Source organism: Sorex fumeus, unplaced genomic scaffold (genome assembly GCF_029834395.1).
Source record: "Sorex fumeus unplaced genomic scaffold, SorFum_2.1 ptg000032l, whole genome shotgun sequence".
In the NCBI taxonomy this organism is placed as follows: domain Eukaryota; kingdom Metazoa; phylum Chordata; class Mammalia; order Eulipotyphla; family Soricidae; genus Sorex; species Sorex fumeus.
Window position 1 is genome coordinate 11,387,152 of NW_026606089.1, and position 26,162 is coordinate 11,413,313.

Here is a 26,162-nt window from a genome sequence, read left to right on the forward strand (position 1 = left end):
TTGGAAAATTTCATTCATGAAATCCTATTATTATCACTATTGTAAATTATAGTGACTAAAATAATTTGTAAATAGTAAATGTCTCAAATGCCCATCAACAGTAGAATGTATTACCTTTGAGAATGGTTTACACAATCTAACAAAAATTATGTGTGTGTGTGTGTGTGTGTGTGTGTGTGTGTGTGTGTGTGTGTGTGTGTAAAGTTGAGCCAAAGAAATGTTCACATTCTATGATTTCACACCTAGAATTTGTTTTTGTTTTTGTTTTGGTGCCACACCCGGCAGTGCTCAAGGTTACTCCTGGCTCTGCACTCAGGGATCACTACAGGTGGGTAGAGAGGAACATATGGGATGCTGGAGATCAAACCCAGGTTGATCCTGTGCAAGGCAAACATATTACCCACTTTACTATTGCTCTGGTTCCTGGAAAATTTTTTAACACTAAAAATGTTACTTACACTTGAAAGAAAGAAAATTCAAAGATTTCCAAATTCATAGGTATCTTGTATGAAGAAATATATCGGAAAGTCTTGATTTTTTTCTACTTATGTACCATTTCCTCTAACAAAGTAAACTTTCTTCTTGAAGTTAGTACTTTTTTAGAATAAATACTCCTTAAGGTAGGAGCTAGTTTTGTTTCATTCATTATACCTGGTATACCCACCAAACTCTGCTACTATGACAAGATTAGCAGAGGAACTAAATGTCAGCTGTGCTTAGATGAAGCTATGGAGGTTTAATAAAGCTTTTCCTTACGTGATTGTTGCATTCCTCTTCTTCCTCATCATAGTCTAAACCCTGGTGGGCAATCTTTGTAGTGCTGTTCTCCTGGAAGAGTTGGCTCCCAAAATCATATATTCTGGTGGCCTCAGTTGTGACTTTCACTTTCATGCTATGAAAGCCAGTAGAAACCAGTCCTACTTGCAGATTTAAGGGCTGCCCCTCAAATAGCAGGAAGTGTGAGTTAGGGTCTTCTTTAAAACCAGGGGGTTGATAATCACGTGGAGTCACTGCAAAATGAAAAGGAAAAAAAAATATGAGTTTTTAGAACCAGTCGAATTAATATTTCATGTGTAGCAAGGGATCTCTTTCAGGTGCCTCTAAAATGCTTCTATTTACATATAATATTTAACACTTAAAAAAGTAATTGAACAAGAGGTCTCTACCTACCTGCATTATAGTAGCGGAGTTTCATGGTAAGTATGACATCATTAGGAAGGGGTCCAAGATTCTGCATCAGCATATACAATTTACGGATCAGAAGAATACCGGCTTTCTTAGTATTTTCATTGTGTGTCCCACTTGCAAAGTTTATATCACTACTGCAATCATATCATAGAGAAAAACAGCTTATTTTCCAATTGTATGTAATGTTGAGAAACTATTCTGAGAGTAATAGTACAGCAGGTCAGGTGTTTGTCTTGCATATGGCTGACTTGAGTCCAATCCCTAGGACCCCATATGGTTTCCCTAGCCTGCTAGAATCAACCCCTGAGCACAGTCATGATTAACCTCTGAGCACTGCTGGGAGGAGCCCAAAAATTTACTATTATTTAATAATTGTACCAATATAATTGTTTTGTATTTGCACTGCTGCTACACTATGAAGAAATAAACACAAGTGTGCCCCTCAGACAAACCCCAAACATAAAACAAAATAAAAAACACAACCCAACTACAAAATAAAACAAAACAAAAAACAAAACAAAACAAAAAAAACAACCAAAAACTCTTTTATTATGGTAGCACTGTAGCACTGACACTGCTTTATTATGGTAAGGGTTTTTTAATTTTTTTTTTTCTTGAGGAGGTAGGATTGGTAGGGAAGTTACAAAGGCAAGACATATCTATAACCCCCAAAAGCTTTTCACCACAGTCCCACACATTTTTCATGTTCATTAAACAATCATGCACTACCTGTCAAAATCCATAGTGGCTCCTCCTTTTGCATATCTGAATTTGAACTGGTATATCTCAGTCACTTTCTAGAAGCATCAAAGTAAACAGAAAGTAATTGCTTTAAAAAAAAAAGAAAGAAAGAAATCCAGAGGGCTGGAAGCTCAAAGGGCTGGGAGCACATGCTTTTTTTTTTTTTTTTTTGCTTTTTGGGTCACACCTGGAGATGCTCGGGGGTTACTCCTAGCTCTGTATCAGGAATTCAGGAGTCTGAGGTTTTATTCTCATCTATACAATCCCACAAACACCACCTTATCAAATTAATGATTAAAGAACACTTTATTCTTTATTTAATCATTGGTTTACAATACTATACAATATTTAGGAGCACAGTTTCACACGTTGAACATATGTACTATAACATACCCACTACCAAAGTTCTAATACTATGCACTCACCACTACTGAATTGTGCTACCCTTGTTTCCATATTCCCTTCCCTTCTATTACTACCATTCTTTTCAGAGTCTGAGTTATTTGGGTGTTATTTCACTAGTTCATTTGTTTTATTTATTTCACATATGAGTGAAATCACCCAGTTTATTACTCTTTCAAAATTATTTCATTTAGGAACATTTTCATTGCATACTTGTTACACTTCCTACATAACTATTTGTTTCACAGTATTATATCAATCAACATGTTTTGATTTTTGTTTTCAGATTTTTGTGGTGCTCAGGAGGTACTCCCAGATCACTGTTCAGGGATCACTCTTGGCCATGCTCAGAGAACTAAGTGGTGCCAGAAGCATATCCAGGTCTATCATATGCAAAACACATACCCTAGCCCTTTGCACTCCCTTCAGCCCCTACAACATAGTAAATATCTAATTTGTGCCAGATACTAGAGTCATAGTGGTGACAATGAAAGAAAAGGTTGCTGTTTTCCTAAAATATACAAGCTGGTAGGAAAGACAATCAATGAATATGCAGACAAATAAAAAGAGAACTTAAGGTAGTAGGAAGTGTTGTGAGCAGTATGAAGCAGATGCTCTGATATAGTATAGAAAGGAATAGTGCAGTTAGTTGATAATATATATATATATATATATATATATATATATATATATACAGATCCAGAGAGATAGTATATGGGTTAAGTATTTTGCCTTGCATGCAGCTGACCCCAGTTCTATTCTTGAAACCACATATGGTATCTTGTGGTATAAACACTGAACACAAAGCCAGGAGTAAGCCCTGAGCACTGTCAGTTGTAGCCCCAAACCCAAAATAAATAAACAAAAATTGACTGTTCAATTAAAAATTAAGAATGGTTGAAGTTTATAATAAAACACATTGAAAAATCTCACTATAAGTTTTGTCTATTTTAACATAATATTAACAAATTAACATAATCAATAACCTCTACTCAGATATATTTAATACATATACTTAAATATAATATGTTTATGCTGTCTATACCTATGTTATCTTACCTCTGGTTCCTTGGGATTTGTGTAAAGCTGTTTTAAAAAATAGCATTTAGTTTTGAAACTTACACATTACTCCTCACAGAATACATTTTCTATAAGAAGAAGTCAGTTTGAATTGTGTTGAGTAGTATGTTAGTATTAACATGCTTCTATTTCAATATACCAATAAATAATATTATATATCAGTGTATTTAAAAGCCAATGGCATCCCCTCATTTTCTATCTTTAACTACATATACTAAAAGAATCCAAGACTCCATTGAGTACAGTGGGTAAGGAGCTTGCCTTGCAAAGGATCAACCCGGGCTCTATCCTTAGCATCCCATATGGTTCCCTAAAACCACTAAGAGTGACTCCTGACTGCAGAGCCAGGAGCAACCTCTGAACATTGTCACATATGGTTCAAAAACAAAAAAGAAAACAAGACACACACAAAAAAATCTACATTAGAACCAAAAATTTTGAATCTGTAAAGTAACTCAAGAAATGGCAGTTTGGGGATGGAGATGGAGTAGAGCACGTGCTCGGCATGAAGAAGCCCTGGTTTGGTTCCTGGCAAACCAAATGTGGTATCCCAAGAACTTCCAGGAGTACTCAGGAGAAAGAAGGAAGGAAAGAATGGAAAGGAAAGAAAAGGAAGGAAGGAAGGAAGGGAGGGAGGGAGGGAGGGAGGGAGGGAGAAAGGGAGGGAGGGAAGGAGCAAAGGAGGGATGATGGAAGAAAGCAAAAAAAGAAAGGAAGAAAAAAAGAAAAATGGAAGGAAGAAGGAATAGAAGAAAGGAAGGAAGGGAGGGAGGGAGGGAGGGAGGGAGGGAGGGAGAAAGAGAGAGAAAGGAAGAAAGAAAAAGAAAAAAGAAAGAAGGAAGGAAGGAAGGAAGGAAGGAAGGAAGGAAAGATGTTTTGATCTGCATCTTCCTGATGATTAGTGATGAAGAGCATTTTTTCATGTGCCTTTTAGCCATTCGTATTTCTTCTGAGAAAGTTTATATTCATTTCATCACCCCGTTTTCTGATGGGGATGGATATTTTCTTCTTGCAGAGTTCAACCAGTAGCTTATATATCCTTGATATCAACCCCTTGTCCAATGGGTATTGGATGAATATAATTTCCCATTCTGTAATTTGTCTTTGTATTTTGGTCACTGTATCTTTTGTGGTACAGAAGCTTCTTCATTTAAGATAGTCCCATTGGTTTATCTCTGTTTCCACTTGGTTGGTCAGTGGAGTGTCATCTTTGAAGATACCGCTAGCCTCAATATTGTGGAGGGTTTTGCCGACCTTGTCTTCAATGTACCTTATGGATTCCGGCCTGATGTTGAGATCTTTAATCCATTTTGATCTGACTTTTGTGCATGGTGTTAGGTCGAGGTTTAAGCCCATTTTTTTTCACACCACAGAGACTGACACACAAAAGCAACCAGTATTGGTATGGATGTGGGGAGAAAGGGACCCTCCTACACTGCTGGTGCGAATGCAGATTGGTTCAGCCCTTTTGGAAAACAATATGGACGCTTCTCAAAAAATTAGGAATTGAGCTCTCATTTGACCCAGCAACACCACTTCTGGGAATATATTCCAGAGAGGCAAAAATATATATAGTCGAAGTGATATCTGCACTTGTTTGTTCATTGCAGCACTGTTTACAATAGCCAGAATCTGGAAAAAACCCTAGTGCCGGAGAACCGATAACTGGTTAAAGAAACTTTGGTACATCTACACAATGGAATACTATGTAGCTGTTAGAAAAGATGAAGCCATGAAATTTACATACAAGTGGTTCTACATGGAAAGTATCATGCTAAGTGAAATGAGGCAGAAAGAAAGTGACAGACATAGAAAGATTGTATTCATCTGTGGAATATAAAGTAACAGAATACAAGACTAACACCCAAGAATAATTAAGATAAGTACCAGGAGGTTCGCTCCAGGGCTTGGAGGCCAGCCGTACATGCTGAGGGGAAAAGCAGCTCAGATAGAGAAGGGAACACCAAGTAAAGGATGTTGGGAGGATCCATCCAGGATGGGAGATGCATGCTGAAAGTAGACTATAGACCGAACATGATTGCCACTCAATACCTCTACTGCAAACTACAACACCCAAAAGGAAAGAGAGAACAAATGGGAATGCCCTGCCACAGAGGAGGGGTGGGACAGGGGGTGGGTGGGAGGGATACTGGGATCATTGGTGGTGGAGAATGGGCACTGGTGGAGGGATGGGTACTCGATCATTGTATAACTGAAACCCAAGCACAAAATTTCGTAAGTCTACAACTGTACCTCATGGTTTTTCACTAATAATAAAAATAAAGACATTCTCTATTTATGTATAAGAAAATCTCAGGCTAAGAATATGTTGATTCTTGCAGGTTAAATTAAGAAAGAAAGAAAGAAAGAAAGAAAGAAAGAAAGAAAGAAAGAGAGAGAGAGAGAGAGAGGAAGGAAGGAAGGAAGGAAGGAAGGAAGGAAGGAAGGAAGGAAGGAAGGAAGGAAGGTTACAAGTTAATTCTTGGGCTGGGGAGAAAACTCAGTGATCAGGGGTGCATGCCTCACATAAACAGGGAACTGAGTTCAGTCCCCACAATGGATGGGCCCCCAAATACTGCCAGGTTGCAGCTCTGGAGAACAACAAAAGGTTTGCCCTGGTGCACCCCAGTATTCCAGACTGAGCAGTATCGCATCACCAGGTCCTAGCAATGAACTTTCAGGCCCAATTGGCCAATATTGCCACGTGGTGCCCAGGGACCTGAGCATTACTTAGAAGACTGCTCCCCAAAATGAAGTTCTGATAGCTAATTGATGTAATAGATATACTATTATATATATATGTCTTTGTATTGTAGTATGTCAATGACATATATAGTTTCTGCTCTTTTATTAAAACCCTAAATAGATTTTATTACTTTAATCACAAATATTCAAGGAACAAATAAATTCAGGGAGGATACAAGAAAGTACTGATTTAATATTTGCTTGCCTACAGATAAAAAACGTAGGGCAGAAATGGAATCAACTGTTTACTTACTGTAAGTACTGCCATGTGTAGCTTCAAGAGAAAGGAAAAACTTTTGTTATTATATACCCATAGCAATATAATTATTTTCAGTGTAGTCTAATTAAAATGATTATACAGTTTCCAAAGATTTATGTAGAAAAGTATTATACAGATAGACAGAAAAAGGAGTACAAATTTTTAATTCATTGGATCAGTAAGATAACTCAAAGGGTTATTAGACTACATGCTTTTGCAGGATACCCAGGTTCAATCCCTAGCATTACACATTCCTCCAAACACTGTAATCCCTGAGCAGTAAGCTAAACGTTACCCCCTGAGTTACTGGGAATAGCCCAAATAACAAGCAAATAAAAAACAAAACAAAATTTTCATTCATTCAAGTACCTATTACATGCCTAGGGAGATACAGGATGTGAAAAAAGAAGATAACTATCCTTACTCTTTAAGTCATATTCTCATTTGGAATACAAAATATACACAAAATAATTCATTATTATTAATAAAAATTGAACATGCTACATATTCTTTTCACATTGCCTTTTGAAACTAATCTATTAAAAGAAAAAAAAGAAATCTGATAGAAATCATTAAACCTTGTGCTCCATATATACATATTTCTATAAGAAAATTATTTTTATTGAGATTAATTATATATATTTAAGCATTTTTATGATAGATTTTTAGAAAGAAATACAAATAAGATATTTCCAAAACCATAATTTCACATCAGTCACCTTTTTCAACTAAAGGACTAAATCAGTAGTGACACTGTGTGGTTATTTTTGTTACTGCAGATAGTTATTTTAAGTACACAGTGAAACTCGAATTTATATTGTTTGCACACTCATTACTTCATTCAGCATTCAAAATTTTTGGCTCCTTGATCTCAGGAAACATACAGAATACCAGGGGAGAAAGCACAAAATTAAAGAAAAAACACATTGCTAATTGCTGTGAATATATAATACAGAATGCATGTGATCATTCACCAGAGAATAATCTAGGTTGAGGGAGGAAACATGCCAGGGAAGGCCCTCCTGAGGAAGTAATAATTTGAGCTTAGTTCTGAAATTGGAGTTAGACAGGTAAGAGGGCTAGTTCAGGATAAAGAATTTTTCAGGCAAACAAATAATATATACAAAGATAAAAGGCACTTGGACTATTCTGAATCCTTATGTTTCTTGGCATAGTGAGAGTGATCTCTTATAAATACATCTGGGGACTAGATCAAATCATATAGAATTTTCACATAAAGAACTTAAACTTTATTTTTTAAATCCAGAAAAGATTTTTAAGCAAAATAATCGCAAAATGAGAAATAGGTCTCTGAAAGAATACAATGTGGACAATGGGTTGGAGTTGTAATAGATTGGGAATGGGAATCAGGAGACAAGTTAGGAGGTTATTTACAATGTTTTTGTACAATGACTATCAGAAGTATATATTAATGCTTAAAGAGTTCAAGCATACTAAAAATACAGTGTAAAAACCACTCAAAATTTCACAACTAGAAATAGAACCATGATCTTCAATGGAAGATATTATTAAAGATCTCTAGATATTCAAAGGACTTTCCTCAATTTTAAAAACATTGGCTATTCCCTACTAGTAATGAGAACACCCTAAAAGAAAAGTTATGTTAACAACTGAAAATTTAAATACTATTTAGGGTCTAAGTCATTTAAGATATTGTCTTTCAAAAACAGTAAATTGATTCAGCATATATGTAGTCATTTAAGTAACATAAGTCCATGAAACTTGGTAAATAACCCCCTTTACATTATACTGTTATTGTAGTAATGCAATTTATTTAAGAAGTGACTCTATTAAACTGTAACCTTCTTGAGGGACCTTCGAATCTTTAGCTTATTTTTATCTCATAGAGAACCTAAGCATTATTTCTGTTAAAGATTAAACATGAAAGAAAGAAAGCAGGAAGAGGGAGAGCAAAAGAAGGGAAGACATGAGAAAAAAAAGACCAAAACATTAACACTTATATATTCCTTATTATGTGCCAGGAATAGCTATAAACATTTTAGACAAACAATTCTCAAAGTTTGGTCCTTAGAGCATCAGTCTTTCACCTGGAATTTGTCCAAAATGTAAATTCTCACTTAAGAAATTTTGGGATGAAGCCTGTCAATGTGTGTTTCAACAAGTCTTCCAGTTGATTTTAATACAAGCTAATGTTAAAAATCACTGTTCTACATGCCTAGTTCATTTAACTCTCAAACAAAAAAGGAAACATTATTATTACTGCTATTATTATTTCTATTTTACATATAAATAATCTAAGATGTAAATTGTTTTTTCCAAAGGTCATATAGGTATAAAAAGGCAGAAGTTGGATTTACTTTAGTTTGATTCCAGAAGTTTATTCTTCAGTGTATTACGGTGTCCCTTAAAGATAGTTTATTAGAAAATGTTGCTAAACAAATGAATGAGGGCAGGGAGATAGTTCAGTGGGTTCAGGTACATACTTTGCAGGCCAGAGGTCTGAATTCAATTCTACGTACCACTTGGTGCCTGTAGGTACCACCTTTAAAGAGTAGGCCCTGAGCACAGATGGTTGTGGTTCCTAAATAAAAGTACCCCCAACAACAACAACAACAACAAAATGGATTAAGGAGAATGAGTGAAAACTAGTGTATGATCAGTTTAGAACACTTCTCCCCCGTTTAACCAATCTTAAATGTTAAGGGCCTTCGAAGCTCAAAAGTCACTTTCTCTGAAACATTTCTCTGATAATTCTCCTTTCCCACATTTCTCATTGCACCACTATTTGACATACAACACTTTCTAATGGATATTTACTTATACTTAGGATGAAAGTGATAGTCAAAATATCTGTTGTCATATACACCTAACAAAACTGATACAGTACAGATACTAAGTGAAATAATGGCAAGCTAGTTCTAAAGCTATGTTCATGGAAGCTCCCCTGGACCATGTGTTAACTCTTTAGTTGCTAGATTAGAGAGAGATGTTAGGAGATTGCAAGAGACATACTGGTGGCATGAGACGGAAGTTTGGGGCTCAATGGGAGTCTCACAGAAGTACTCTCACAGTGCTCAGTGCTGCTAAGCGCTTACTCCTGGCTCTGCAATCAGGGATCACTCCTGGTGAGGCTCAGGGGACCATATGTAGTGTTATGGATCAAAACTGGGTTGGCTCCATGCAAAGCAAATCCCTACCTGCTATATTATTGCTCTGCCCCCTTAAATTTTTGACAAGTAAGGCTGGGCCAGTGGGTAACTGCGCTTAAACTCTCCATATAAATATCATTAAATCTCTTCCATGCCCTATAAACTCTTTGTGTATACCATCCCATTTATATTTTGGTTTCATAGCCCTCAGTTTCCCATATCAGTGTTGAATAAGTCATAAGGGAAAAAATGTTTAATGAGAAAAGTAATGTATGAATATACCAAATAATCCAATGTGAGGATTACGCACCTCGAGTTCTAAAGGAATAGAAAATTGGGAAGGAGTAAAAAGGCTTAGACAAGATAAGTGGGGGAAGCAGTAATAGAAATTTCATTATATACATCTTTATTTTTTCAATTAGAACTAGAGAAAAAAATTGATATGCCCTTCATAGCTGTCTTGGGTTGCAAGAAATATCAGATTAAGTTAAAACCCAAGTTGTCTTTTTTAAAAAATTCAAACTACAACACAATCTGTATTGAAGAAACAAGTTGTATACTAAAAATAATTTTAAAATCAGATAAATAAAAACTGATTACTCAAGTCTATTTTTCCCTTTCGTAACTACAACTGAATTGTCACTATCATTGAATATGTTGAAAATGCTAAGTTCTAGATTATTGTCTCCCCATCCCACATCCTGTGGATCTCTTCCAGAAACTTCAGAGGAAATACTGTGGTCAGAAAGATATGAGTAAGAAAAAGAAAAATGAGGGCTTCATTTATAATTGATGTAAGTAAGATATCAATAAGACAATATTAGTTGTAAAGTTAGTTCATGGACACAAATGTAGGCACTAGTACACTCTTAAAATATAGCAACAAAAATAGTTAAAATTTTTTTATAAAGGGATAAAAGATCCTAGTGTAAATTTTATAATATTCTTACATAATTCTTCTCCAAAGCATCAAAACAACCTTTAATCCTGAAAAGAAATAATGGTAATGTCAATCTTGGACCAAGCATAGCCAAAAAATTCTAAATACAAGGTTGATTTATTCTTTTTAATTTGAAAATTGATATTTTACCTTTTCCATTCATTTTTTTTAAACTCCCAACATTCTCTTGATAGAACTTTTAAAGTAATAAAATAGCAATTTTGAGATAGAGAAGTAACTCTTATTTTTATTTCTGGCTTCTCTGATACATAGAAGATTATCATGTCTGTGAAAAGTAATCAAACTTTCAAAATGATTGACATGTTTCTTTATACAAGTCTATTTAAAAAAAAAAAAAAAAGAAAACCACTAAGGCCCAGTGAGATAGCTCAGTTGACTGAGCACATGCTTTGCATACAGGAGATCCAGGCTCAATTTTGGGTACATATGGTACCCAAGCATCATCAAGAGTGACCCTGGGCACAGAGTTGGAAGTAACTCCTGAGAATTTCACGGTATGCCCCAAACAAATTAGTACATAAAACTTAATAATATTTTTTTTAAAAAATAAGATATTTGCTGTAAATTTCTAGGGAACTTTATTTTATTTTATTTTTTTAAGATGAAAGAAGGAGGGAAAAATGTCTTTTAAGGAAATAATCTTGTTAAAGTGTTAGGGTTAATTTCAATCATGCTAAAACAACATTATACACCTTTTTTTTTGTTTGCTTTTTAGGCCACACCTGGCTGTGCTCAGGAGTTATTCCTGGCTTTGTGTTCAGGAATCACTCCTGGTAGTGCTCAGGGCATATAGAACCAGATTGGGTACATACAAAGTAAACACCTTACCTACTGTACTCTCCAGCCCAATCTTGTAAAACTTGTGTGAAGTTTTAGTTACTTACCATTTGATAATATGCAGTGAGCCAGGGCATTTTTTATCATCTTGGAGGATTTTTATATTGAGGCCTACAAAACAGAAAGACAGTATATTTTCATTTATTAAATGACTGCTATCCCAAAATTGCTCATGCTAATTAAGAATATTTCTTTAGCTCTTTTATTTATAAAACCTATTTAGTTTTATAATATAAAAATTTACAATATCTAAGTATCTTCTAAATCACAGGTTGATTCAATCTGATTTTGATTAAAGTATATAGTTTCTTCCTTTACGGCACAACTGAGTTGCTGCAAAATCAATACATATCATTTATTTGCTTCTATTGAATTCTCTGTAATCATAAGATCACTGAGGTCATTCTCTCTAAATTTAAGACAGAAACCTTAATCTTAAATTCTTTTTCTGTTATCTTTCGCTCTCAATGAAAAGAGATGAAAATCTTTTTTAAAAATTATAGAAAATATTAATTTCCATCTGGAATTTTAGTATCCTGTAAAGATAGAGTAGTATGAAAGAAAGAAAGAGTAGTATGAGTTTTTCATTCATATAAATCTAAAAGTAACCAATGATACATATATGACTTTGCCTAAGTCACATAATTCTTCCAATATTGCTTCCTATCCTAAAATCAATTTCACCTCTCCTTTACAGAAGGATAGAAATTATTTTCTATGTTGCTATTACATTCAAATACTATCAAAAAGGGTGTTAAGCAGATAAGAGTTTTGTGCATTTTTGAGCAAGTAAGAATAGTAAACACGTAACACAGTTATGTGAACATTTTGTGTACAAATAAAACCAAATATAAAGGAGTTGAGTGACCTGGCCCCAGGGCAGAGCCTGGAGGAGCCCAGAAAACTCCCAAGTACTGCTTCATGTGGTCCTGATAGCCCCCTAGTACCACAGAGGTGGTCTTTGTGACCCCTAGCATTTCTGAGCCCAAGCAGCATTGCATTGTATTAGGCCCAGTCATCTGATTTTTAGACTGACTGACCCTTAGGAGTAATAGTGGAACTTGCCCTTTGCAGTTATATGAACTTTGAGAGGGAAAAGCCAGAGAAATAGTACAGTGGATAGGGTGCTTGTCCTGCACGCGCAGACGTGGGTTCAGTCCTTCCTTCCCATATTGTCCCCTGAGCACCACCAGGAACGGTCTCTGAGTGCAGAGTCAGGAGTTACCACTGAGAATTGCTGGATGTGGCACAAATAACAATTTTTTAAAAATAATTAATTTTTAAAACACTGAGAGGGAGACAAAAACTTCCATTAAAAAAAAACTGTCTCCAAAAATGAAGCTAGAAAGAATCTCTCTCCTGAGGCTAAGGGAATAAACAGCACACAATGAGTGCTTAATTACCTCAAACATGTTTTTGTTTGTTTTCTTTTGTGAGGAGGTCACACTTGGGCTTGAGTTACTCCTGATTCTGGGTCCAGGAGTCACTCCAGTGGTGTTTGAAAGGATTATGTGGTACTGGGAATTGAACCCAGACTTCACATATCCAAGGCAAGTGCTCTAACACTGAATTTTATCTCTAGTCTACTAACGCCTCTTTTTCTTTTCTTTTTCTTTTTTTATTCTTTCTTTTTTTGGCGGGGAGAGGGGCTGGGGAGGTGATGCAGCATACCTGGCTATGCTCAGGGCTTACTCCTGGCTCTATGCTCAGGGAACTATATGTGGTGACAGGGATCAAATCAGGGTTGGCCACATGCAAAGCAAGTGACCTAACTTTCTAAGCAAAGCATGTCTTTTTTAAATTCTATGTTCCTTCCAAACAAAAGGAGAAATGGCACTTATATGCTACAAATAAACATAGTCAGCACTGCAGGTTTAATACTATAAATCAAAAAAGGATATAATACAAAAGATGTTGTCAAGATTGTAAAATACCATGCTTTAGAAATCTACTGTTGCTTAAGAAAATAAAATTATAAGTCAGAAAAACAGAATAGTGGATAGGGTGTTTGCATTGTACAACACAGTAAGGTTCAATCCCCGGCATCCCATATGGTCCCCTGAGCACCACCAGGAGTAATTCCTGAGTGCAGAGCCAGGAGTAACTCCTGAGCACCACCAGGTATAGCCCAAAAACAAAAAAGAAAAGAAAAGAAAAAAATGAGACCAAAACTAAGATGTGTCATTAAATGCAGATGTGAGAAATTATAATAAGGTACAATTTTGAAAAATAACATTTTACAGAGAAGCTTGTAGCTCTTCATATTTAATTTACAAGTGCTGCTTCCTACTTTATTAACAAATCAACAAAATTTTTGAAAAATTGCTAAGTTCTAATATAAGAGGAGGAAAGGAACCAGAAAGGATAAGGCAATGAGATCATAAGTTTAAAGACACTAGAAACAAAAAAAAGGAAAGAAGACCCATGACCTGAAAAAAAGAACTATGCTGATAAGAATAATAATTGTTTGATATCCAGGCTAATCAACAAATGTGTTTGGCACATTTTTTCCAGTACTTTTCATAGAATATGTATATGTGTTAACCGAAATAGTTGATGTTTTTTTCTAGCCTGACTGCATAGAACTTACTCAATGTTAAATTATACCTCAAAAAAGTCAAAATCCAATTGAATACAGAATCTACATCCAGATATATTTTGACCTGGCTGCTTCTTTTACAGATATAGTTTAGAATTACTGAGTTTGTTCACACATATTTTTTCCCTTAGTCTGTCATTTGGTATCTATTCAAGAACTACTGGTTCCCATAGGCAAAACCACCTATGCATAGTGAAATTAAAATGAGAAAGGAATTAACAAATGGACCTAGATGAGCAAGTTTCATAACATAATTATCACATCTTGTGAGATATAAAAGGTTTATTTCTACCAAATATAGAAAAGTACTACAACAGTTAAAGCAACCATTCAGTTAAATTTTACCATCCAAATGGCGTTCTCCATAAGAGCTCTCTGGAAACAAGCCCCTTAGATATGTTATACATGAGATAGAAGTAGCAAAAAGTTTCTTCACCATAATCAATGATTCATGCTCATTACTGACTTGAGATGGAAAAACAGTGTCCTAGGGGGGTAAATGAATAAAGTTAGAATTATTTAATGTATTCAGTCCTTGATACATTCAGCCTAATTCCACAGACATAATGGAAATACCTTATTGAAGACCTAAAATCTAAAACCTTGACAGGTAATTAAAAGGGTTAGACAAATGAACCAATATCTATTCTGATCATCCAGTCTAGAGTTGAATCATCTTTGACTTCTCTCCCTCATTAGTAGCCCATATGCAATCACTAAATCCTACTAATTCTAAAAGCATTCTTAAATATGTTTTCTCATTTCCCTTCTGAGTCGGACAGACCTAATTCAAGAAAACTCATTTCTCCCTTGTAGCCCCTGACTTCATTACTGAAAGCTCCTCTCATTCAATCTATTCTTTATAATCATAGTTCACTTTAAAGAAGATAAATTTTATCAAAAGATTCTTTGTGTTCATACAAAATAGCTAAAATAATTTTGTGTAAAATTTAAGGACTGTCTTTTCTTTGCTTCGCTCACCTACCTCACCTCCGACCCTTTCCTCTCTGCCATTAGTTCCAAATCCTCCTACACACCCTGCTCTCTACCCATGTGAAACCACTGTTCATCTGTTATTTTATTACCATGCATTTCCACAACTCTGTGTTTTAGTTAAGCTAGAATTGTGGGGGCCAAAGAAGTAGTACAGCAGTTAAGGCACTTACATGGCATATAGCTGACCTCATCACCGCATTTGCACTTCTGAGCACTGCCAGGTGTGATCCCTGAGCACAGAACAAGGCGTAAGTCCTGAGCACTACTGAATGTGCCGCACACTGCACCTTCCCCCAAAAATTGAGCTAAAATTTTGACAAATAGTAAGGTTTTATAAGATTATTTTATCAATATTTTTATAATTTTATAAATATGAATAGTGATTTCCTTCTGAAGCTTAGATGTATGTACATGTATGTATATTCTTAAACAATTGCATAATCTGCCTTGAATAGTGTGGCATATGAGAATGACAGATGCATTAATTTTAATTCATTACATAAGAAGTGTTTATTGGGGCCTGAGAGATAGTACAACAGGCAGGGTTCTTACCTTGCCCATGACTGACCTGGGTCCAATCCCTGGCACCTCATATGGTCCCCTGGGCCCACCAGAAGTGATCCCTGAGTGCAAAGCCAGGAGTAAGCCCTGTGCACTTCTGGGTGTGGCCCCAAAACTAAAACAAAACACACAAGCAAAAAGAAGGGTCTACTAACAGTCATCTTGCATACAGAATATTTGCTAGCATGGGAGATTGTTTAAAGGGCTGAAATGCATGGTTTCCTTCTGAAGTCCCAGATTTTTTTTGCATGTAGGAGTACTGCTATTTATTCAAAGTTTTTTCTTCCTTTGTTGGGGTCACACCCAGCAATGCTCAGGGGTTATTCCTGGCTCTGCACTCAGGAAATATTCAGGAAATACTACTGGTGGTGCTTAGGAACAATGTGGGATGCTGGGGATCAAACCTGGGTCAGCCATGTGCAAGACAAACACCCTACACGCTGTACTATTGCTCTGTCACTGAAATCCCAGATTTGAGTACCCCTGGGTGTGGATCAAAAACAAAAACCGTATTATTTGCACATGGATAGTTTATATTGGGGATCATGAGTTATAATTTCAACGTGTTTGTCATAGCAGTCCATGTTTATTATATATATCGTAAACACAAAAATAAAAATGTTATCATGGTTCCAGAATTAACTAATCTATAAGATTACTTTTTTTTATAATCCTAGCACAAAATGTCTCATAAACTCTAGATGGTGTATAATGTTGATACATTATATTTTTATTTTTACTTATTTTGGGGTCTCCCAAGAGTTAGAGGCCTGGGAACACTTCACACAATTCTTGGCCAAAGTGGTTCAATGCTTTGACCGAGGTTACAGTGCTGCTTGGGCCCTGTAGTGCCAGGGATCACACAGGCCACTGTGGCAAGTGATTGGAGGACTCCAGAGCTATACAAGTGGTGCTCAGGGGACCATATAGTGGTGCTCAGGGGACCATATAGTACCAGGGATTAAATTAGGGCTGCTCTCATGATAATCCCTGTTCTATCTCTTTGGTCCAGATACATTAAAATCTTAAAGTATTTTCCAAATATTGGTGAAACTTTTAAACTTATGAGCTACTGTTCATTAATATACTCTTCAGAGCAATAAGAAAATTCAAGCATGGAAGGCAGTTGCAATACATGCTTAACAAAGGACTCATCAAGAATGTATAATGAACCCCTAAAATTCACTGAGTAAAAAATAAGCAACTGAGATGTCCCACCACCACCACCACGTAAGCTCATCTACCAGTCCTGTTCAAGAGGCTCAAAAATAAATCTCAAGAGAGAATTGCAAGCTGCAAAAAATTTTCAGTTACCCAGTTCTGGCTAAGACCTCCAATGTGATCTCGGGACAGGGTTGGGCCAAGTTCCTGTCCTACCAAAGCCCCAAAAGCTGCTGTCATGCCACCAGCCAGACTGCCCAGTTAAATATTCTAGATATTTCTGGAGCGTGTTGCCATATTCATGACTGTGCAACATCTCCAACTCTACCACACTAACATACCAGAAGTACTGAGCACATCAGGTTGGATTGGAATGTAACATAGTAGTTGGTAGTTATTGGTAGTTCATCTCAACTACCAAAAACATTAATACAGAAGGTTTAACTGGCACCTGAGTTATCCCTGAGCACCAAGCTGGAAATGGCACCCAAGCATAGCCTGGTAGCACTGTAGCACTGTCCTCCCATTGTTCATCGATTTGCAAGAGCTGGCACCAGTAACATCTCCATTGTGAGACTTGTTGTTACTGTCTTTGGCATATCGAATACATCATGGGTAGTTTGCCAGGCTTTGCTGTACGGGTGAGATACTCTTGGTAGCTTGCCAGGCTCTCTGAGAGGAGAATCAAAACTGGGTCAGCTCTGTGCAAGGCAAACGCCCTACCTGCTATGCTATAGCTCCAGCCCAGCCTGGTATAAAGATAAATTAATAAAAATTAAACTATAGGTGTTAGTCTCCCATTTTGTTGCTTTATGTTCCCCAGATGAATGCAATCTTTCTGTGTCTATCCCGCTCTCTCCGACTCATTTCGCTTAACATGATACTGATGCTGGGAACTGTGGTGGTGGAGGATGGGCACTGGTGGAGGGATGGGTACTTGATCATTGTATAACTAAAACCCAAGCACAAAAATTTATAAGTCTATAACTGTACCTCATGGTGTTTCACTAATAAAAAATTTTTTAAAAATTAAACTATAGGGACACAGAAGAAGATTCAGATTACAGGGTCCTTAAAATGCTTGCCTAATAATTTCAAGACTGAGTTCATGGGATCAGAGCAATAGTACAATGGGTAGGGCATTTGCCTTGCACTGGGTCAACCTGGGTTTGATCCCCAGCATCCCATATGGTCTCCGGTCCTCTGAGCATGACCAGGAGTAATTCATGAGTGCAGAGCCAGGGATAATCACTGAGCATAGTCAGGTGCATATGATTGTAACAAAAAACAATAATAAAAGCAAAAAAAAAGACTCTGATTTCAAATCTTGGTGCTATTTGCACTAGCAAATACTCTGCTGTTTAAAATCCCTGGTATACAAGACAGATATTTTAAAAAGAAAAATAATGTTTCTAGAATTTTGTTGCTTCTCTATACTCAGTTATTTCTCTTTTTCATTTCAGCTAGTCTAATTCTTTGAGTTACCCTTTTTTTTTTATAAATGTTCAATTCATGAAAATACCATGACGTGTTAATAGAAATACCATTGTAAATTATTTTAATAAGACAGGGTGCTAATGACAAAAGATATTTGACAGCTTTGCTGTCAAGTCATATGATCATAGGCAAATTACTTCTGTGCTTCAATTTATTCCTTATTGCAAAATACAATTGAAATAATAACATAAAGCCCTTGGTACAGTGCCAAGGACATAGTAAGTTTGCTTACTCAGCTTCTACTGTTATTATCTTTGTCTTTTAAAGTATTAAATAGAAAAAAATCATATGGTCACTTAAAATTTGTTAGGAGAAATAGCTCATGTAGTTCACCTACAAAGATTTGTTGATATTGAAAGGTCAATTTGTTAAATTATAGAGAGAAAAAGAACCACCAAGTTGGTGGCAGTTCATATACCCAGCTCAGCACTTTCTTCTCCCCACTCCTCATCGCAGAAAGCAAGCACTTAGGAAACCAAAGACGATCAGGAATCTCCTTGGTGAATATATGTGATTCAAGCCAGAAAGATGACTGCTTTCTCTCTGCCCTAATATTTCTCCTTCAACTTTAATCTTTCCTGTTCCAGCTACAGTTTAATATTCCTAAAACAATTATTTTACTTACTATCCTGATCAAATCCACTTTCTATTGATTGCAGAATAAAGCATAAATTCCTTAGCCTGGTTTTTAAGATCCATATAAATTTACTTCTAAAGTTCTTGTTTAATTTTATTTTCTATACTGTGAAACTCTCCATAAAAATAGGTTCTTAATTATTCCCTGAAACATGTCATCATGTTCATTTCTTATACCATGCCATGGCATTATGCTAGGTTTTACTCATTGAATTCTCTCTCCTCTAATCAAGCACTTTTCATTGGTAATTTTTCACACTGAATCTCATCTCCTTCACAAGGAATAAACAAACTACTCTATTACACAAAATCTCTAAATTCTTATCATTTGTATCATCTAACTTTTGCCACATACATGCAATGTAAATACTGCTTTATATATGACAACTATCATAAATTTTATTTACCAAACTAACTTATTTACCTTAATAACTTCTCCTTAAAGATGAATATTCCTTTAAATATATATTATATAATTGTATTTTATATATAATTAGTTATTAATTATATACAATTAATATCAATGACTAAACCAGTAATTTATTTAAAAACATCGTGGACTAAGATAAATTTGTACAGGTGAATTCAAAAAAAGGTTCGGTGGTCCCAGTATGTCCTCCAAGGGTTCCAGCATCCATTTTTCTCTCTTAGCTTTCTTCTTTAATTCTGATAATTACATCATTTTATGCATCAGAAGTTATCTAATTGCTTATAGCAGTCAATTTCTTTCTTTCTTATTTTTCTGTTTTTTGGTTTAGGGCCACACCTAGCAATGCTCAGGGGTTACTCATGGCTCTACTTTCAGGAATTACTCCTGGCGGTGTTCAGGGGACCATATGGGATGCCACGGATCAAATTGAGGTCAACTGCATGCAAGGCAAGTGCCCTACCTGGCCCAGGAAGTGGATTTCTAACATTCACTTTAAACACCTTTTTCTCTTTTTTTTTCCTTCTGATTTCTTTTATTCCAGAAAGTACAAATATAAAAAGCATAAAATAAACATGTCTCAAAGTAAATTTCTTTGTAGAAATCTGCCTTTAATTTCCTTTACATTCTCAGTCCATTAGGTGGTAAAAGTGTTGACATACTCTGCCAGACTGTTATGTGCCAATTAACTGATAAAATGTTTTTTTTCTTAAAGAAAGATTAAAGTCATCTGAATTAGCTCACTAAATAGTAATTGATTTTCTTTTAACACTTGGTAAATACCTCAGCTGCTTTGTGAATTCGGATGGAGTGAGAGAGCTGAGCAGTGGCCATTATAGGACTATATCAGGATTCTTCTAATAAATTTAACCTGCAAAAAGAAGTGAATTAGAAATATGCTTATCTTTAGCACTTTAAATTTTCCTTTCTTATTATGTCCAAATATTGCATTATAAAATTCTAAAAACAAATAAAAAATTAAAAGTTAGGACCAGAAAGAGCACAAGAAGCAAGGAAACTTGTCTTGCAAGCAGCTGACTCTGGTGCCACATAAGGTCCCCAAGCACTGCCAGTGATCACTCTTGAGCATGTCAGGAGTGTTTCAACTGCTGCCAGGTATGTTTCAACCACCACCACCCACTCCCCCACCCCAAGCCCCCGCCCAAAAAATCCCAAAAATCTAAACAAAAATTAAGTCAGTTAAATATAGGCTGTTTTCCAGATTGCTCTGTTTGGAGAGAATTAACCAAGTTCAATTTTAAATAAGCAAAGAAAAATGAATATTAATATACATCTACCAGACCCTATATAAACTATAAAATTAACTTGATTGGAAGAATCCTTACTGGGAAATTTTCAAAAAACTATATAATTAATGTTATTTGCATTCTTTGAAAAATTCATTCAATAAACAACTTTATCCCCACTACTGATTTTACCAATCTGTAAATTTGACTTAGGATCTTTGGATTAATTTTTCTAACAACCCAGTGAAAAATTAAGTTAAGGATCACAGAAATGGCTCAGTGGCAAAGTAAGGTTGCGAGTTTAACTTCCCTTGTCCCCTGCCCGAGAATGGCTCCACACTCAGAGGAAGATTACAGCAGTACTGGTGTTTGAAATCTCCAATATAGAAGCAAAGTATGCAACCTCTTTGCATATGTGAGGCTCTTGGTTCAAACCATGGTACCACAAAAGAAAAACAAAACAAACTGTAATCACAGATGCACAGAAATAGTGTTTATACAAGCAACACAACTAAAATGTACCACCCTAGAGCTGTAACAAAAATGTGTGAGTACCGTAAACAAGTATTTACTTCCAGTGAGCTATGTGACCAAGTGTGTGATCCCTGGTTATCACAACAAACAACAATGATGGCAAGGGGGGAGATAAATAAAATTTGAGTTACTTGTTCCCAAATACATTTAGAGATAAAACGTAAATTTAACTACCCAAAAAGTCAAGAATATGTTTTACTCGTCTTTGTTATTTCTTTCAAGTGTTAATATTGCTCTGGATATAGTAGGGATTCAGAAACATTTATTTTTCTTTTTGGGGAGATTACATACAGCAGTGCACAGGTTTTACTCCGGGCTCTGTGCTCAGAGATCACTCCTGGTAGAACTCAGGGGACAATATATGGTGCCAGGGATTGAATCTGGGTTGGCTGCATGCAAGGCAAGTACCCTACCTACTGTACTATCTTTCCAGACTCTAATATACATTTCTTAAATTATTTCATGTGTAACTTATTCTCAAATTCAGCTCAAAAGTTAATGTAGGGGCTGGAGCAATAGCACAGCAAGTAGGGCGTTTGCCTTGCACGTGGCCAACCTGGGTTCGATTCCCAGCATCCCATATAGTCCCCTGAGCACCGCCAGGGGTGATTCCTGAGCACAGAACCAGGAGTTACCCCTGTGCATTGCTGGGTGTGACCCAAAAAGCAAAAAATAAAAAGTTAATGTATACACTTCATACCCATTAGGATGACGATTTAAAAAAGAAAAGAAAAAACATGGAACAAGTGTATAGCGTAGTCCTGGAACATGTGCCTTGTAGTGTATGAGGGACAGGCAGAACTACGAGCACCCAGGACAAAAAACAAAAGTTCATGAAAATGTGGAGAAAGTGGAACCTTTGTGCTCTGTTAGTGGGAATGTAAAATGGTAGCTTTTATGAAAAACAATATGGCAGCTTCTTAAAAAATGAAATGGGGAGGGGGCAGGGCCAAAGTGATCAAAAAGGAAATGTTCTGTGAGTGTTCCTATAGCATCAACAACAACAAAAAAATCCCGCAAAAATTGAATGGAACACAGGCCCCTGGAAAGAGTCTCAAGGAGAAAATTATCTGGAAAAAGTAGCTATAACCTCCTGGAAAGACTAAACTACAGGATGAAGAACTGCAGATAAGATCAGAGCTGAAGTGTGTTTCCACTGGGTTGTGGGAGGAGAAGAAGATGAAAGATAGAAGGGACCACAAGTCTGACAAACAGACACTGGGCCAAAAACACTGGGGCAAGAGGGTGCTGAACATAAAGAACTTACAGAACATCAGTTTTACACCAACATTAACTAAGTTAGTAAACATATTTGGGGCTGGTTTAGTCCACCACAGTGGCCTGCTGCTCCTGGGATGAGCAGAAAGCAGCCATTAGAAAGATGAACCATGACCGACTGATAGGGCTGCTGTCTCACCTCTGCACTGATAGACTGTGCAGACAGTTCACTACCTGAATTGGCCCCACCTAACCTGACATGCTTGTGCCAAGGAGCTGAGTATTTAGGCTTCTCACAGAATTCAGTTTTGCGCTGGAACTCAGGAGTCACAGTCTTGGGACTTGTTAAACCTAACTGATGATACGATTGCACCTAACTGGGACTAGGAGCAGCCATTACTGAGGTGAACCCACCCAGCAGGATCAGTTTTGGTTCTGTTGAGCAGAGGTCTCAGCTATGGCCCCAGAACAAAATACAATCTGACAGGCATTATAGCTTCAATAAGCTCAGAACCAGAGGAAGCTCCTCCAAAGTAGGCTTACAAAATGGAATCTCCAAATAAGTCAGAGGACACTGAGTGAAAAGGATCCAAAAAGGTTCGGTTTTTTTTTTATAAGCCTCTACCCACCATATCAGAAAAAATCTAGAAACAGGCAGTACCCAGCCCCTACAGAGTGTAGTTCTCCCCTGGGCCACAGCTGGAAGCAAACCTTTCCAAGAGAAACTAGGAGCTGCCATTGCAGAAGCAGCAGCTGATAGCAGACACTCCAGGGTAAGCTGCCCCCACTTTCCATTAGTTCATGATTTGGAGCAGCCATCCCCCAAATGCTATTAGTCAGTGCAAAAATCCACCAGAGCAACACGGATCAGCTTACTGAACAACGATTACTGGGTATACATGGTCACAAACTCCTATCGCTTCCCAAGTCAGGTGGACTGTGATGCTACAACTTCCAGACATCAGTCACGGCAAACTAGAGATAGCGCCCATGCCAGCTAGATCTTGGTGCTGTAAGGCACTGGTTCCACCAATCCCCTGTTGTCATCCAAATGCACACAAATCAGAACAGGCACCAGTTTGATCCTGTGAGCCTTTAAGAACTCCTCACTGCTGTATGTGATTCCAGGCACCACACCACACACACACACACACACACACACACACACACACACGCGCGCGCGCGCGCAAAGGGCTCCTCACAAGTTGCCAACCCATGTTCAATAACTGCATATGGTACCCCAAGTATCTCCAGGGTTCACTCCTGAACACAGAACAAGGAATGGCCCATGAGCACAACTGGGTATGACCCAAACTCTGCAGCCCCAAAAATAATTCTCCCTAGGCATCCATGGCTGCCAGAAATCAGTAGACTCATAGACATGAGCCTGGTACTGTGAATCGGAGCAGTGGTTAGCTGCTCAGACCATCTGGCACTTGAAGTTCAACCCTTAGTTACTACAAAACAGCAGATATAATGAAAAAATGAAGAAATTCTTCTTCCACATCAATGGATGGGGACAGAAGCCCTCAAGTATAGCAGAAATTTTCACGTTATCCACGGATGACTTCACACCAGCAATCCTCTTGATATTCACTGAGCTAAAGAAATGATTTGAAGAGAGACTCATTAAACTGGGGGGGGGGGAATTGATGTTAAGGCACTTGCCTAGCATGTAACGGACCTGGGTTTGTTCCCTGGCATTCCTAACCACATGAGGAGGGTTCCTGCGGGTAGAGCCAGGAGCACAACTTAAGCAGAGTCATATACCTCCTCCCCAGCCCTCCCTGCCCTCAAAATGAAGGAAAGTTAAGATAAATATCCCACTGTGGGAAGGTAAATATGTGCACAGATCCTGGAGACCCAAGAATACCAAACAAAGTTAATCCAAACAAAACACTACACTACCAAGGCATATTGTATTCAAAATGGCAAGAACTAAAGAGAGATGAAGTACCTGAAGTGACAAGACAGAACCAAAGCCTCAAATATAAGGAAAACAGCTTAAAACTTACATTAGATTTCTTAAATGAAACTACAATTAAGGAGGAAATGGAATGGTTTATTCAAAGTACTGAATAAAAAGAATCTCCAACTGAGAATCCTCTTTGCAGCGAAATGTAGAAAATCTCAATGAATAGACCAATATCCAGTAAGAAAATCAAAATAGTAATTTAAAAATCTACCCCAAAACAAAGGTGAGGGTACTTATTAAATTCTTGGCATGGCCCCTCAAGCACCAATAGGTATAGCTCTGGTGGCTCCAAATCACTGCCAGGGTAGCCCTATAACCCCTTAACACCCAAATTCATACTGCATAGCTATGCCACACACCAATTCCTCAGGCCTATATTACTAAGTGGTTCCTAAGCCCCTGAGCATCAACACTGTATATACCATTTATTTCATTCATTTTGGTTTCGAGGCCATATCTGGTGATGCTCAGGGATTACTCTTGGCTCTGCACTCAGGAATTATTCCTGGCAGTCATCAGGGGACCATATGGGTTGCTGAGGATCAAACCCCAGGTCAGCCGTGTGAAAGGTAAGTGTCCTACGTGCTGTACTATCTTTCCAGCCTACCTTTTATTTTTAAAAGATTAAAAAGGATTTAAGGCATTGCTTCTCAGCTCATGTGCAGCGGAGGTGTCAGCCAGGGGCTGCATTGAAAGTGGCTCCATGTCTCACACCATTTTACTAGTCCAGCCCACCAAGAGGCCAGAAGGCAGAACTTATGCTGACTATGAATCTGTGAATGAATGCTTGGAAGGTGTTTGTAAAATGTACGAAGAACATCTGCAGAGAATGAACCCCTCAGCCCCTCTGTCATATGTAATATCAGTAAATTGTTTGATTTTATTGATGATCTGGCAGACCTCAACTGCCTCGTTTACCCGAGCTGAGACCCAGACATACCAACCTTATAACAAAGACTGGATTAAAGAGATGATCTACATGCTTCTTCGTTGGCAGGCCCAGCAGGCCGGGAAATAATTGAGCTGGAAGCATTAGGGGGTATGGGTAGGCTTGGAATACAGGTGTGTACAGCAAACTCTAGTGGATGTTTTGTATTCTAACAATCCTGTTTCCATTTGGTACAATCTAGCCAGGGTTGAATGTACTGAATGAAATACGGCGATCTTGTTCAATCTGAAAACCCCCAATGCTTCCTTCCCTCTTCCTACCCCCTCCCCACCTTTTTTTACTTAAAATATTTTTATGATGTTTTACACGGAGGTTTTTCTTTGTCAGTTATTGTTGGTTTCAGTCCTTCCAACTATTTGTTTCCACTTTAATAGTACTCACTCTACTAACCATTCTTCAGGATTGGGGGGGGGGGGGTGATGATGACACAGTTATGTCCTCAAGATAAAATCTTAGTGAAAGACAAATAAATGTTCTTTAGTTATTAAAAAAAATAAAAAGGATTTAAGTGTTATATACAATGGAATCTCAATCTCAACCAAAGAAAAGGATGATACATGCAATAACATGGATGAATCTTGAAAACATTATACTTAAATTTCTATGAGGCAGTTATACCTAAAGTAGTGAAATTCATACAGAAAGTAGAATTAAAGTTTTCAGGGACAAGAGGTTGAGGTAATTGGGTAGAATTTCTGTTCAAATGATGAAATTTCCTAGAAAAAGATAATGGTAATGACTGCACAACACTAAATGCACTTAGAGTCACTGAGTTCTACCCACGAGAATGTTAGAAGCAGTAATTCTGTTTTGTATATTATACTAGAACATAAAAGCTAATTAAACAAATATAGTTTCCACTTCTTTTGTTTCACTAACATTTAAAAAGAAAGTAAATTTCCCTTCCCTAATTTCCCTTTCACCTGGGGCCTCTTTTCTAGGTTTTATGGGGTTCTGAAAAAATATAGTTGTAAAATACTTCATTTAGAGAAATGATATTCTGAATTACCCAGAATAA

General features: G+C 37.0%; 1 protein-coding gene and 1 pseudogene across 1 annotated transcript; one reads left to right on the top strand and one right to left on the bottom strand.

Moving 5' to 3' along the window:
• Nucleotides 1-726: 726 nt before the first annotated feature.
• Nucleotides 727-20,055, bottom strand: HORMAD2 (HORMA domain containing 2). Its single transcript, XM_056116566.1, has 9 exons — nt 20,005-20,055; nt 14,289-14,430; nt 11,392-11,455; nt 10,497-10,533; nt 6,410-6,430; nt 3,391-3,417; nt 1,915-1,985; nt 1,171-1,322; nt 727-1,010 (listed from the first exon to the last, which is right to left on the bottom strand). Exons 1-9 carry the CDS (start codon nt 20,053-20,055, stop codon nt 727-729), a joined length of 849 nt encoding a protein of 282 aa, XP_055972541.1.
• Nucleotides 20,056-24,897: 4,842 nt separating this feature from the next.
• LOC130025749 (enhancer of rudimentary homolog) lies at nt 24,898-25,417 on the top strand (annotated as a pseudogene).
• Nucleotides 25,418-26,162: the final 745 nt, after the last annotated feature.